This window comes from Morone saxatilis, unplaced genomic scaffold, assembly GCF_004916995.1.
Source record: "Morone saxatilis isolate NCDOM2014 unplaced genomic scaffold, NCSU_SB_2.0 Contig24, whole genome shotgun sequence".
Lineage (NCBI taxonomy): Eukaryota > Metazoa > Chordata > Actinopteri > Moronidae > Morone > Morone saxatilis.
The window spans coordinates 14,298,224-14,314,189 of NW_023339807.1; the positions used below are offsets into that span (position 1 = coordinate 14,298,224).

At 39.7% G+C, this 15,966-nt stretch overlaps 1 protein-coding gene across 1 annotated transcript; it reads right to left on the reverse strand.

Annotated features, from left to right (window-relative positions):
* Positions 1-10,658: 10,658 nt before the first annotated feature.
* On the reverse strand, positions 10,659-14,891 carry ino80c (INO80 complex subunit C). The gene is made up of 5 exons (XM_035673079.1): positions 14,608-14,891; positions 13,258-13,374; positions 13,044-13,155; positions 12,595-12,662; positions 10,659-12,503 (listed from the first exon to the last, which is right to left on the reverse strand). The coding sequence occupies exons 1-5, from the start codon at positions 14,788-14,790 to the stop codon at positions 12,372-12,374; spliced, it is 612 nt and encodes a 203-aa protein (XP_035528972.1). The 5' UTR covers positions 14,791-14,891; the 3' UTR covers positions 10,659-12,371.
* Between the last annotated feature and the right edge of the window lie 1,075 nt (positions 14,892-15,966).

Below are 15,966 nucleotides of genomic sequence, written 5' to 3' on the forward strand. Positions count from 1 at the left end.
GTAAGAAAAAGCACAAGTGTGACTAATAAAATGGATGATGTCTGAATTCCGTTAAGTTGCTTCAGTTTCAGGGTCAAAGAACAAGCAGCGACAAAACCCGACTGTTGCGTTGCCTCACTTCACCTGTGTCTTGGCCAAAAAGTGACACTAGAACACATCGCACCCACTACAGCAAACGGCCAACTAGGAGATAAGACCTCCACGAGAGGTGAAACTCTCCATTTAAAAAAGAACGCAGAAAGACCAAGGACTACAGACAGTAAAAACAGCTGGATGAAAATGTTGTTGTTAAAACATCTGTGTGTTTCAATGATCAGATCAGAAAATGAGACTATCCTTTCGTGCGTATCCTCTTAAAAAAGTCGTTTGCTGCTTTGCTCACTTTGTCTTCTCATGCACTGATTTGCTTAGGCTGAATAGCCAATCAGAGTGATTTATCTCACCAATGGCCTCCGCCGCCGCCGCCGCCGCTCAGTCGGCATGAAAAGCCGCAAGGGCCAACGAGTTCCAACAGTGTCAAATGCACCACAAAAACTAGAGCTACAGATGCTCACAGACGACCCGACATTGGTCGATGGCCAACCGTTGGTCAGGTGTGTCAAGGCTTCTACTGGAATACTTGAATAGATACATTAGTGCTTTGCCGGCTGTAAGTCAGAATCTCTGCTTTGTAAAAGGTCTGTTGGCTCAAGGCTGACATTTCTTAGCATGCAGTGTTTACCTTTATAAAATAAAATCTAATATAACTGAAATGGCCACATTTCTTGTAACATTTCCAACTATTGAACACCCATTAATCTCCAACAAACACACACCTATATCTCTAGAAATCAATAATGAAAAAAAAAAAAGCGAAATAACAAAAATCCTGGTGGCCTTGTTGCTACACAACTGCAACATCCCCAGTTTGATTCCAGCTGAGGGACCTTTGTTGCTCGGCATCTCTTTCTCATCATGTTTTATGTCTCAACTCTCACTGTTAAAGATCCCCTCCAGACATCTAATGCAGCATATACAAATAGTCAGCTTGGAACCATAATGTGTGTATGATGTGTTTTTTCAGCTAAAAAAAGCATAATTTACACATTAAAACCCTCCTTCAACCTCAATAAGAAATACATAAACTATGAATATGTTAATTTTGTTCATTTCTAAAGTTTTCCTACTGGACACAAGAAGTCCATTCTCAGTGTATGTGCACTGCCAATTTCAAGTTGCTGCATCACACTTGCTGATTTGCCTTTGCCTATCTTCTAAAAGCTTTTTTAAAGCCTTGTATAAAGCCAGGAATACAAATCTTTTAGGAAAATAGCAAACTCTGTACTTTTTTTTACATTTTGTTGCCTTATTAAAATAACTAACATTTCTTAGCCTAATTTCTGAAATTCATTCAGTCATAATACCCATCATACAGGCTTTTAGTCAGGGACGCATTAAAATCTCGACTTCCATACTATTTTTTTCAGTAAGTATAGGTGTCATAGAACAACTTTCTATTTCCGTGCAGAACCTTGTTTTGTACAGTAAGTGGAGCTGTCCATTGCCTGCAACCCTCTTCACTCTTCTCCCTGCCATCGGTGGTTCAGCTGTTGTTTCTCATTATAAAAACCACCTTATTGTGTTTCTTATTATCCCAAGCTGCTCCAAGCAACCAGTATACTGTGTGTGTGTGTGTGTGTGTGTCTGGCTGGCTGTACAGTAGCTGCCAAATGGAGTCTTTATTTGCCTCCAACCTTCTCTCTCTTTCTACTCAGGTGTTTGTCTGTTCTGTCCCCTCATTATAAAAAACACTTTATACCCGTCTCCCCCTTCCCTTCCTCCCATCTCTTTCTTTCTCTCCCCCCTCCTTCTCCTTCCCCTTTACTCTCAACCTCCTTTTCTTCATTACCCCTCCCTCGCCTCCCCTTCTCTTTACCTTTCTCTCACTCATTATCCAACAGCTTGAAGCAACCAGTCAGCCATATGTGAGTGAAAACTGTCACCTCACACTGTTAGCTTGTATTATATTGAATCTGCTCTTTGCCTTAAACTTTGCCCTAAACCTTTGGCTATTTCTGGTCTTTTTAACAGTAAAACTAATTAACTGAGCAGCTCGCAGCCAGCACTCAGCCATATGTGAATCCAACTTGTAATTCTAGCTGGTTTTGAACTCGTGTTTGCCTTGAAATCTTTTCTATTGTGTTTTTTTCTCTGTATAACTAATTAGTGAAGGAGCTCACCATCAGCCATGTGTGAAGCTTGTTTGGTTGCTGGCCACAAGCTACTTCTCTCCCGTCCTTCGTTAAGCGATGCCATTCTGAATTGTGGTGTTTACATTTAATAATTTTTTATTTTAACTTTTCTTTAAGCTGCTATAATCAATATTTATATTTTAACAATGAATGAAATGAAGACATGTAATGTGAAAGGGGTCACACAGATAATTTTGACTAGACTCTTTAGTTCCCCTCAGCTCCACTGAGTATTTTAGCGTCTTTTGGTCGATTGTTTTGGTTTTACAGCCCATGGCTTTTGGTTCTCTCTGATAATATGTCAGTGTTGTGTTTACAGCTTGTTGTTCTGCCCCCTAGGGGCCTAAAAAAATAACATAATACATTTCTGATATTAAACATGTCAGATATGAAACTATTGTTATGCTTCTTTATGTGGTGTGGGGTGGTGGTACAGTTAGTAATACCTTTTCTACATTTCCTGTTGTAGTTAGAAATTTAAATGGTTTTGTCCCACAGAGTTTAATTTGTTTTTCCCAGCTGATGTGGACACACACTAACCCAAAGTGGCTGATGTGATTTTATGTTTCTCAAAACACCTTTGTGACGGCTCTCAACCAGTTATTTAGGAAGCATAGAAGAAAAAAATAAAAAATAAAAATTGATTGTTTCTTTAATTCAGACATGACAGTTTGTCCTCTGTCAGAGTCACTCAAGTGAAACTGTCGTTCAGTTCACTTTTACTCAGGTTAACAAGATGATTCTATTTTTTAAACAAGCAAGTCAGCAGTCTTTGTAAAAGTCCTCTCCACAACGATGACAACGCTATAATTCACTTCCTGTGTCCCAGAGGGTCGAGCGTGACTCGATCCAATCAGAAACCATGCCAATTAGACGCCTCAACTGGCACTTAATTACCACTCTGAAGAGGCTGATGGGCCATTAATTAGCAGGACATTAACGGGACTGATTGTTCATTAACAGCAGAGCATATTAGAGGAGATAAGACCCGATTGTAATGGACTCCGGTGGAGGAGAGAAAGGCTGAGGCTATCTCCAATAGAATTAGATGGCCTGCTACAGCAGTCAAGTCTGGGATAATAATGTTAACCATGGTCATTAAAGGGTAATACTGCTTATTTTTAATGTTGAAGTATGGGTAGTCACTCATATGGCCAAGGTCTGTATTAGTGCAGACTCCCTCATAGAAACCATCCTCAACAAGCATGTGCCGAGTGCTGAAGGTAAGCAGCAACCTCCGTGGCTGGTAAATTAAGCCAATATGGAAGTAACAAAAACTGCAGTTCCATGAATGGCCACTTGAGACTGGCTACAGTAGTGAGTCAATCTCCCTAAGGTCCTATACTAAAATACCCAACTTTACAGTAGAAATAGCTCATTTAAATTATATCAAACCTTACAGTTATAGCATGGCCACTTTTAGTGATAGGTGGGTCAGGCCAGAATTAAGCTTCATGCAGCCCCACCCACGCTTTATATCTTCTTCTTTATATCATTTTTGCCTAGCCGGGAGCCGCAGAGTCAGGACTTCCAAGATGGCGGGACCCAGAACCGACCACGCAGAGCTTCCCAACGGCTCTTCAGAAACCTTGGTGACATCACAGAGACTCAATGTCAATTTACAGGCTGTGGTTGAAAGTAGCTAATTACTTTACTTTTGATGTGAGTCACCCACTGCAAAAGAAATTCTCAAGTAATTTTAGTCATTCCTTTTTTAAAACGGGTTTTTAAAAATTTGACAAAGCAGCAGAAATATTTCTGTAGCAGCACCCCGGTAGCAGTTAAGGCTCCAGTGCCTTTGACTTGAAGACTGAACCCACCATGATCCTGTTCCCAGACCAAGCCCCTACAGATTACGCTTCTGGCCCCATAATTTGTTCAGTCAAGTGTTATTAGTGCTGTTATACTCATCCACATAGTTTATACAGTCAACATACAAGTGTTAAGGTTTAGAAACGTCACACTCTACCCTCTCGGGGGCGTGATGCACTGAGATTGAAGCTTTGGCCTTCCTGATCTATCTTGGCCTGGTCTCTGTCAGTCCGCTGTGGAGGCTCCCTGGGGAAGGAATGTTCTAACATCTCTGACTCTTCATTTCACACTTCATTTACCATCACACTCTCCCAAAACACTAACTGTGCATCTGAATGTGTGTGTGTGTGTGTGTGTGTGTAAGCTCAGGGTCGTTCTCTTTCTCTATATACATACTCCTTCACTCACTCTTTCTCTTACACAAGCGTACACAAACACAAAGTATGCACAAAGACACACACATATTTAAAAGGTAAATGATAGTGAATGGGAGACCAGCTTACATCTACTGGAGTCAATAGATGCTGTATTGTTCTCCAAGGGCAAGCAGAGCACAAGGCAGAATAGACCAAAGCTCTTATGCACAGTGATATGGATGGATGAAAGGTTTTCAGACACACACACGCACACATATACACACACACACACACCCACACACACACACACACACTCACACTAAGCCTGTAACTGTTGTTTTACTTCAAAAGTCAATGCAATTACCTCTTTACTCTCTCTGCGGTGTATCCAATGTATGAATATGGCTAGGAGACATGCAATAAATGCATGTGAGAGAGAAGGGGGAGTAGTTATTGGAGACACTAGCCCATAAAGCCCCTCAATATCAATATAAACTTCCTCTACAGCTACAGGGTAGAGGATTTCACGGCAAGTGCTTTTTATTGTCATTTTGCAAAAATGCTTTTATTTTTGCAATATGAAAAATATATCTGTTGTGATACTCCTGTTTATGTTTTAATGTATGGATTCACGTAAAAATAATGGCCTCAAAATCAGCATTATATGCTCCCTGTGGAAACAGAACATTTACAAGTTCATTCAAAGTCATCCAAGATTATTTTTCCAGCCAGCAGTTGAAATTCACACAACAGCCCTCAGACAGTAAATTGGCTTTTGGAGCTGAGCTGGTGATAAAATATCAGGTCTGAGACACAGGTTCAAAGACACACACTTGCACACACACACCCTTAAGCACAGTAAAGCATTGAGTTGCATCACCAGCCGCAGTGTGAATGGATGGGCGCTATCATTATACACACACACACAAACACACCACGGTAGGTAGGTATGAATAGATGGTCTGTCTTGGATTGGTGAGATTGGTTCCATCTGTTGTGGAGAGGGTTGCAGGGTCACATCCCTCCTATTACCTCTCTCTCCGTCCAATGACACTTCATTCACCTGAATGTAGGTCTGGCAGCACGCGATGGATGGAGCTAATCTGTGCAACAGAGAGAGGCAAGTAAAAACAGATAGACATTCAGAAACTCAGCAGTTTAATGTTGCCTTGCTACTGGAGATGTAGCTGCTATTTTTTTTTACAACTGGTAACACACATTTCTCTGTATACCGAGTTTACTTTTTCTGTTTGTTCCCTTTAAGAACAGTTAATCTGTAATCTGACACTGTCAGATCTCCCAACAATGACAGAACACTAACATAGAGTAATTCCAATAATGCAATAAAAGACTATTTATATTCACTCTACCTACTTGTATAGGATAGCTATAGATATAGAAATGCAACAGTGCTAGTCAACACTGTCTTCTGTGTTGGGCACACATTCTCATCCACATCACACTTTGTATCCTCTCCTGCAATAAACCTGAGTCTCTCCATACCTGATCCATTCCTGGCCATCTTCCGCTTTTGGCCAGCTACATCCAGACATCCAGCATTCACTACATCCAAGAAGGCAATCTGATCATGTGGCTGATGACCATAACTATCCAGAAATAATTCCTCTATGGGGTTGAGGAATGGAGAAAAAGGAAATGTGACACCATTCTTAAATGGGTTGTAAACCACTCTGTGAGTGGTGGAGTATGGTAAGACTACATGTGGCTTCATGTGGTTTCAAAAATACAATATGAACGTGCCAAAAACCCCTGGACCTCAAACAAGCTTAGCTGGAAGTCAACAGATAATGTAATAGCCAGAGTCTGTTATTTTCTACAGGCAACAGTCACAGCAGGCGATGTCTACACGTACAAACAGGCCTGAAGCAGTATCTCCACTTCTGCTCTCTACAGAAACAGAGCATGTGTGTGAGTGCTGTGCAAAGGGAGAAGGCGAGAGATGACACAAACACACAAGGGAAGAGACAGATGGACTGACAGAAGTCTTATCAATCAAAGACCAAAGCAGAGTGCTAATCCTCCGGCCAACAGAGAGAGAAGAGGAATCTAGGTGAGGAAAGAGAGGACAGGAAAGGTGAGGAGGTGAGATAGGAGCGAACAGGAAAACAGAGAATCAAGAGGACGGAAAGGAGACGGTGAACGTGGCCCAGTGAAGGACAATCATTGTCTATCAACATGAAGAATTACCTTTCTCTCTGTCCCTTATGCCTACATGTGAGTGCACATACACACACAGAGGAACAAGTTGACCTGTGGGGGAACATTGATGGAATCTTCAGTGGGATTAACAGGGATTTAGCCCAGTGTAATGATATCTGAATGAGTTGATTAGCTATCTGATGACACTTTACTGTTTGACCTCTACAGCCCAATAACAACTGGTAACTCATCACATTCACTTGGGCTGCATTCAAACCGGGAGAGAAAAAACAAAACAAATATGAGACTCCTTGAAGCGGCGATCTGCGTCTTTTCTCTGCTAAATGAACCATGAAACTGTGTCACTATGTGGGTAGCCGTGGCACGATCAGTTATGGTTAAACATCAGTTTTCATGTGGTTTGTCCCTATAAGACAGGGACGAAGCGCACAAGCAGTGACAAAGTACAACCGTGAAGGTGGTGAAGGGCAAAGGCTTCCCAAGAAGACAAAAGCACAAGAACAAAGACAGCTACACATACATGAAGACATTGTAAGGATGTTGAAGGAAAAATGAGGAGGGAAGTTTAAGGCGAAATAGCTTCCTAAGAATCACTGGTGCTTGACCTCATAATACAGCACAAGGAAGGGGGAAAGCAATAGTTTGACATTTTGGGAAATACACTTATTGACTTTCCTGCCAAGAGTTAGATCAGAAGATTGATACCACTTTCTTATCTGTACGGTAGATATGAAGCTAGAGTCAGCAGCTCAGTTTAACTTACCAAGACTGAAACAGAGGGAAACAGCTAACCTGACTCTGTCCAAAGGCAACCAAAACCCACTGACCAACACCTATAAAGCTCACTTATTAACACATTACATCTTTGTTTAATCAATACAAAAAGTCCAAGTAAAAAAGTTGGTGGTGGTTATGTACCAGGCTGTTTCATTCAGTAACTTTCTGGAGTTTCTGCTGGTTACCTGGCAATTTCACGGTGATGACAAGAAATAAGCACATTTTCTAAAATGATAAACTATTAATTTAATGGAATAAGGAAATTCTTTCTTCAAGCAATAATCCAAAAAAAAAAACAATTGTGAAAGAATGGTTATCCACTGAATGCTATACATTTTGAGTAAATTGTCAACTTCAAGTTTAAAGCCAAGTAAAATAAACAGATCTGAACATAAAATACACAAAAACAAAATTAAATACATAAAATATAGGATATAAATGAGTACAAAATACACTACCTAACTTACTATACAAAATACAATGTATAAATGATAACCAAATTATAATACCTTGAGTATAGTATTATATTGAGTATATAATAAAGCCATCACCATCAGCCATCAGTAGTTAAAACACAATTCCCTAAACTCGTTTAGATTAAGAAAATGTTCCCTCTGTTAGACCATCTTTTTCTCTAAAACTCCATCCAAAGCAGAGCAAACAAAATATTGCATTTACAGGTATAGTCTACCGGTCACACGTTTCCTGGCGTGTGCTGAATACCAGTTGCTCCACTGTGGTTAAAAACATGGAGTGGCAGTGTGGGAAGAGTCTGTCTGGGGTCTCTAGGCAGTTGTTCAGAATTTTATTTAGATTTCAGCTGCACTTCTCCCATATCTAACACAGAGGTTATGTGAGGACTGTGGAGAATTTGAGAGCATTTGGAGCTCTGCCCTTTTTTCACATCTACCTGCACACTGCCATTTGCTTCAAATAGTGAATGTGACTTGTGTGACACAAGGAGCTTTTTTCTCTGCTTTTGTTCTCCTAGATGTCTTTGCCTGGATATCAGCTTCTGTGAACTTGGTCCTTCTTTGCATGCAGCCATTGGGAAAATCCCACATACAAAATCTGATCATTCTATGTGTGTCTAAAGCAAGCTGCAACCTCTGTGGCTTGACTTGAGGCTGGTTACAGAAGTGATCAATCTCCATAAGACCCCATATTAAAATGCCCAACTTTACAGCATAAATAAACATGTTTACAGCTGCTACAAAAACTGGTGCTGGTCTCTATAGCTAATTTCCCTGTCCATGGCAACTTTATGGGGGGTCAGTTTTTATATAAGTCACACCAGGCTAGTAAAGGGGACCTTTGTCTATTTGTGACCCTGCTTTTTATGGCATATTAAGGCTTAAAGTTATGCATAATTAAGGGCATGGCGGCTTTGAGTGACAGGTGGGTGTCGTCACAGGCGGCTGTCTTCAGTAACCAGGCTTCATTCAGCCTCAGCTCTACCCAACTTGGCCCAATTTTTGATTAAAGTCAGGACTTCCAAAATGGCGACGGCCATAGCCGACCACACTGAGCTTCACAGCGGCTCTTCAGAAACGTATGGTTTGCTGCAGAACTGAAGTCTCCCATAAACACTGTGCCTCAGACTCTGATCATATATGGTGCAGTAACATCTAACAAACTTAGACTGTTGTGTCTTTGTTAACAGGGAGTAAAGAAGTTCACTATGCTACTTCTGCTGTTCCAATAGGTCAAAAACATAAATATGAAAGTTCCCCTGCTGGCTCAGCAGGCACTGGAGCTGGTCTATCGATCAGTTCACCAGAGCCGCTGGTGCAGTCCATTTCTCTGACTTGACATTTGAGGATAGTTCTCATGAATTTTTCTCATATATTTTATTAAGTCAGACATGAGTAATGCAATATGGCTTCGATCAACAGCTTTCCTCAACTTGTTTTTAAAGGATTGTGCTTATGTCCATACAGTCGTGACAGCGACAGTGATGATGGCACACTAAGACATGTTGGACAACGAACTCATGGATCTGATCTGGTCATTTACCAATAGCTTCAGCAAAATCAAATGTGCTCATTTGTCCACCAAATACCTCTGGACAAGCAAAATGTATCAAATGATGACGCGTTTGTTGCTGTATGTATATAGTCAGTAGGTCCGATGACACCAGTGAAAAGCAGTCCTGGAAAAACTGCATGTCCTGGGAAGTGAAAGAAACTATATAATTATGTCTGTAGCCATTATGCAGCACAGATGCCATCTCCATCATCACTAAAATGTGACAGTGACAAAAACCCGCAGGCAGACAGGACCTAAATGAGCACCAAGATGACATTAGTTCACAGAGTGAATCTCCCCAGTGTCTTGTTTGCAGAAGTTCAGCAAAGTATACATTGGAAAACAAACTCCACAGGAGTGACTTGTTGATTTTAGCTCAATTGGTGTGTGCGTTCTCTGACAACACACACACTTTACATCAAAGAAAGATGAGCTGTTTTATGCACATCACATTCAATTCCTTAATCACAATCAAGTTCTTAATGAAGGTTATTATATGATTGAACTGTAGTCCTAAATTGCTTACATCAATTTCCGTGCTCATGCTAAAATTAATAATCAGCCTGTTTAAATCAGTGTGCTCTTGTTTTTATTATAGTATGTATATGACACTTTTATGAAGTTGTGTTTGTCAGCTAAACCTTAACAGCAGTAGCTATAATATTTATCTCTTAAAAGGTGTCACTTCTTTTAATGATATTGTTATTTAGCCTGTTCACTTAATTTAATACATCCTTTCACTAGTATTTATTAATCGCCTGCTGATGTATGGAAGGCAGTGTTCAGTTCTCCTTCATCAGGACAAGTGGATAAATTCCAGAGGTTGCTCGGAGATGGACACATTCATTCAACTTGACTGACTTAGCTCATTGTGGGACTGAGACGCCAAACACACTCAGCAAGGTTGTATGGAGAATGAGCAGAGCTCTGGCACACCCAGGTGGTGACAAAGTGTGACTGCAAAGACAGGTCAACCTACAGGATGTGTTGGCTACATAATGTGTTTAGAGTAGGTAGACTCAGAAATAGGTAATAAATAAATACATATAGACACTCAAATAAAGCATGTATAAAACAGGTTTATATCACTACACTGTTGAGGACTTTTATTAATAATGTTAAATCCTTATACAGCCTTACACAGCCGTTTAAACACAAAACTAAACTGATTCACTGTAGGTTTTCTTTAGTAGACAAAGGTGGCAAAGATGCCACAAAACGTGAAAGCACACACACACACACTTGTACACACACAGACACACTCTGGTGGGTCGTGTGCTTGGGTAGCAGAAAGCCTTGGCACCGTTCATTAATCACTATGTTGAGGTTTTGATGCCACAGCAGGAATGGAAATGCTAGTCTGACTCTCATAGATATACTATACTGCCTCCATCAGCTTCCCTAAAGTCCAGGGTTGGGAGAAGTTAACACTCAGAGGAAGACTGGTCATTTGCTGAAAATACTAATACTTATGTATTTCTGCCACCCAGTGCAACAGTGTCATTCATTTAAGGGTTTTCATAGCTTTTGGGAAATGGGATCTCATGGCACATAGAAATACCCTGTACAGTATACAAGTCTAAAGCAGCACAGGGAGTAATTAGTACTTATTCTGTAGGATCAATTTATTGTTGCCGTATTCAGATTCTTCCAGATTTGTTGCTAATAAGACCACTTCAGTATCCTTAAAGGGTAACACACACAGCTGACCTATTGCTAACAGAGAATACTGGGCAGTGTGTGTTTACAGCACATCAAGAAAGACATGCAGAAGCTGAAGAATGGCACGTGTATCTTCCCATCTCGACAGGTAAGGACTTGCGGAGGTTGCAGGTTTGATTATTACTCATTAGAGCTTTTGTAATTTTCACAAGCTCGTGATCCTCATTGACTGTTCTGGTGGCAGTATTCTTAGTTTCTGCATAATGGGAATCATTCACATGAGAAATACGCTGGTCCTCATTTATCAAGTTTGTGAAAAAAATAGCATAAAATATACCATGGAACTGATCCTGGATGCCCGTCATGTGTGATTAATGAGACATCCTCCCTCTACCAATCAGAGAGTAAATCATATATCAAAGGCAGCTGTGGAATTAAAACCATGTGGATCAAATTCTGACACATGTGAAAGTCTGCTTGGTGTTACATTTGCACAGCTTACATATAAAGGCTACTGCATATAACAGAAGATCCGAAAACAGCTAAGTACAGTAGCAGGTGAGGATATTTGTTGTACTTGTTGTCAAAAGGGGTTTTTAATGTCAATGTCCAACAAGTGTAATTACATATTCAGCCAGCAATTTTGTTTCTGACTTCACTTTCAACTGAGAAACTGTATGTTTATATAAAACAACATATGAGAAAGAACAGAAAATGAGAGTTTAATACCAAGTTAAAGTTAGCTTTAATGGGCTCCTTATTAAAAGAAACTGACTGAAATGGACAAACTCACTTCAACAGCACTAACATTTTATCCACAACTTCTCTTATTTACACCATTGGAAACAGATGTAAGACCACAAGGGGGCATCCTAGCAGCAATGCCTGTATTGAACAGTTGACAAACAACTGTATGTTCCCCAGAGGATTTAGCAGGAGCACATCCATGTCAAGTTGCCAAACATTCCCCAGAGTTTATAGGCACACTTAATGGAAAAATGTCATCAAGGATACTGAGAAATGTATTTGAACAAATAAGCAAAAGAATATCTTATTGCTGACTTTTGAATGAAGACTCTTTGATATAAGTTGTACATAGTAAAAAATCTGAGACTAGTTGACTCAGATTGTCTTCTTAAAGACAGCAAAGCAAATGTTTAGCAGAGCCCGGCCAACAGCTCCAGCTGTTGTCTCTTCACTGGCGTTCACAAATGTGTTGCCTCTCTGTGAGCAGCCTGTGCTCTGCGTCTCCTGGCAGACCCAACGCATTCCTACACTGAGTTCAGTTCTGGTTTGAACCTGTTTCAGGTTTCAAGCCTTGCTGTCAGGGTACGATGCAAGTTGCCTTTCGAAGGGCAAGGTAGCCAGTAACAACATCAGTGGGGAGGAGGCGGATGTAGGAGAACTCCTCAGAGGATGTGAAGCGTAGCTTTGTCTGAGGGTCCGTGTAGTTTGCCTGCGGACAGACAAGAGAGGGTGCGTTATAGAAGAGTTAGAAGTCATTTTGTTTATTGTACAATGAGGATTTTAGCAAAGCGATTACTTACAGGGAGTCCAGAAATGTCAGAGTATTTCTTGGTTGGCTTCAAGGAGGGAAGGGCATCAATGTTGTAGTCTGTGAACACAGAAACTGCTGATTAAAACTGTACCATTAAGAGCATTTCTTGTAAAAGTGACACTGACTTATCACTGCAGTCTTATATTTAATGTAATATATATACAACTTTGACATACAGTAAAGAAGAGGAAAGATTTAAGGTGAGGTTTTCTGATTTTTGCCTAAAAAATTAGCACATTAACTTAAATGCATTTTTAACTAAGACAAATTGAACGTATTAGTTTCTTGTTTTCGGTGGAATAAAGTCACTTTAAGAAAGAGTAATATGTACTTTTGCTTTAAAATGGCAAACATAAAAATAAACTTAATGTAATATCTGTTGCACAAAATAAAATACATGCATAAATATGGTAGAATTTGAATTATACAAACACCTACAGTTGGGGTCATTGAGCTTCCAGGGTAAAGTCCGCTCCAAAGCCAGAATCTGTTTGAGATTCTTCCAGGTCCTGTTCTTTTTACCTGCTGCTGCTCCACCAATCCCCGAATGCTGTCAAGATGAAGAAAGGGCGAATTAAAAAAAGAGGGCAAAAATTGAGGGAAAAGCAACAGAAGCAGATAAACTTAACCCCAGATGGACACAGACACTCACCATAAATGTGGGGTCTTTGAATGGTGGAGGCTTTGCTGTGGACTCTGTGGTGGCAGTCGCAGCGCTGTCAGCTGTTCCCACCGCTTTCACCTCAGCCACCGCCTCCACTCCTGTTATCTGATGAAACATGAAAGCCAACACCTCTTCAGCAAACAGTAATAACATTTGAGCTTGTTTTACATGTGTTTTGAATGTAAACAAAGTGTGCAGTTGGTTAAACACAGTGTGACATTAACCTCAATGTTTTGTAGCTGTTATGACACATGATGCTCATATGTTTTGGTCAAAACTGGAAAAAAATACATATATTTATGTATATAAATATACATTTCAGCACAGGTAAAGCTCTGATCAGTCATTATTGTCACATCTTGTTGTCAATTTAACAAGAGTTCAATGGGGAATCTGTGTGAATGAAGAACACTGAACACATCAGATATCTGTATATAATGCAGTTTTGTACACTGTGTGTTTGTGATGTTCTGATTATTTGGCTTTTTGGCTACCTTAAGTCCTGAAACAGTTAGTCGACTAATTGAACAGCTGATTGACAGAAAATGAGTTCTGCAAACTATTTTGATATTGATTAGACATTTTAGTCAGCTTTAAGGCAACAATGTTAAACAATCTCTCACTGCTTTCTTTGTCATATGATTATGAGTACACAGAATCTTTTGGGGATTTGCATTGGTTGTATAACTGCACAGTATTGTAAAAACATCATATTGCGAGTATTTTGAAGATCAGGAGATTGCGGTATGATTTGTGATTAGTGGTAAGGATCATTTTTGCATTAACAAAATCTAATTTTCACTGAAAAAAGTATTAAAATCATGATGATGTGAAATTTTTGGGGGTCTGTACCAAACAGGAAAAATCTGCAGAACAAGATCCATCTGCCAGGGCATCTCTGTAGCACTACAGCACTACATTATAATGCTGTCTTGTCACACATTTTACCGAAAAAAATATTATATTATATTATATTTCTATAATACTTGGATTAATTGTGCAGCCCTACCGCATTTTGTGCAGATTATTCAGTATAATAATAATATTTGAAGCCCTATTTTTTCTTCCCTTGCACGTTTAATCCGTCTAGTTAGTGTCGGCTATGGACAGACCATTGACAGTACATATAAAGACAGACTCTAGCACAACTGAACAAAACCTCTATGTGTCTATTTTACTGTAAATAACGTTTAGTAACTACACTAAGTTACATTACAGCTGTATTAGCCTAGCAGCAACAGAGCAACCAATAACATTACTGTTCACCGACTACGAACACCCCGTACAATAAAGACAGTGTAACAGATAAATGTAGAGACTAATAGATGAGTCGGTTACCTGTGCCGGTGTTGTCTGTGTCGCTGTCGGCTGTCCTTTCTTCTTCTTGCCGCTGTTGCTGCTCCCGGTAGCCGGCGGAGCGGCACAAACCGCCGGACTACCGGGACGTTTCTTCCCCCGGAGAGCGGCGGAGCTGGCGGCTGCAGGCGGAGCCCGAACGGTAATGGGGATCTGAGAGGCCATTAGTGAGTGAAGTGGTCGTAATATGTGCTGTAAATGCAGCTTTCTCTTCCTCGATACTTAGCATCAGCCGTCCACCATCAGGATCGTAAACATCGCGTCACCCGGATATGGAATTGTTTTACTTCCGGTTACAAAATGTACAAAATGTATTAAAATTTAAATATTAAAAATGTGTATCCGTAAAAAAATAAAAAAAACACACATACTTTTTTAGTGTATGTAGTAAAACCTTTAATATATATATATATATGTAGTTATTTTATTTGTACCTTTATTTTGTGTTGTTCAGATGCTACCAGTGGTGGAAGTACAAGTACTAATAACACAGTATAGAAATAAAGTAAAAGTCCTTTATTCAACTTTGTACTAAAGTAGTACAAAAGTATTAGCTTCAACATATAGTATATAAGTACTCTCATTATGCAGTTTGCACCCGTTTTATTACTGGATCATTGATGCATAAATGTGTAAAGATGTTTTCTTTTTAATGTGCATTGTGACACAATAAAATGATACATTTCTTTGTTTTTGTTTCTTTAAAAGAGCAGAAGGAGATGGAGATCAGTCTTGCAACGTTCTTAAATCTCCCCCTCATTTTCCCCAAGCAGCCAAATGAATGCCTTCGCTTTTGAGATTTTAAGAGACACTTTGTGTTCAGCCGAGCAGTCGCATGTTTTATTGTGCTTTACCAGTACTTGTTTGCAGCATTTTTGTACTCAAACACAAATGCTGCAACTGTTGGTTTGGTACCTCAGATGGCGCAGCTTCTTTTCCAAAAACAAACTTTTTCTAAAAGAGTTACGTATGAACTCTTTTAGAAAAAGTTGGACCATATGGACTCAGTGAGGTGGTTTTCTTCATAAAACATCACCCTATTCATGAATCTCATCATATCATAAACACATTACAGTATGTACTTGTGGTTTGATTACTTATTACCCTTGAATCAAAGATTACAGGGCGTGGGTGAAAAGGAAACTTTCATGAAATCAGAGCAAATATGTGATAAAACAAGCACAAACAAGTAAATATACTATATAGATTTTTTATTGTTTAAATATATACATATATTAAAGTAATATTACATTCATATAATACTATATACAGAGCAGCCAATTAACCTAACCTGCATGTCTTTAAAGTGTAGGAGGAAACCGGAGCACCCGGAGTAAACCC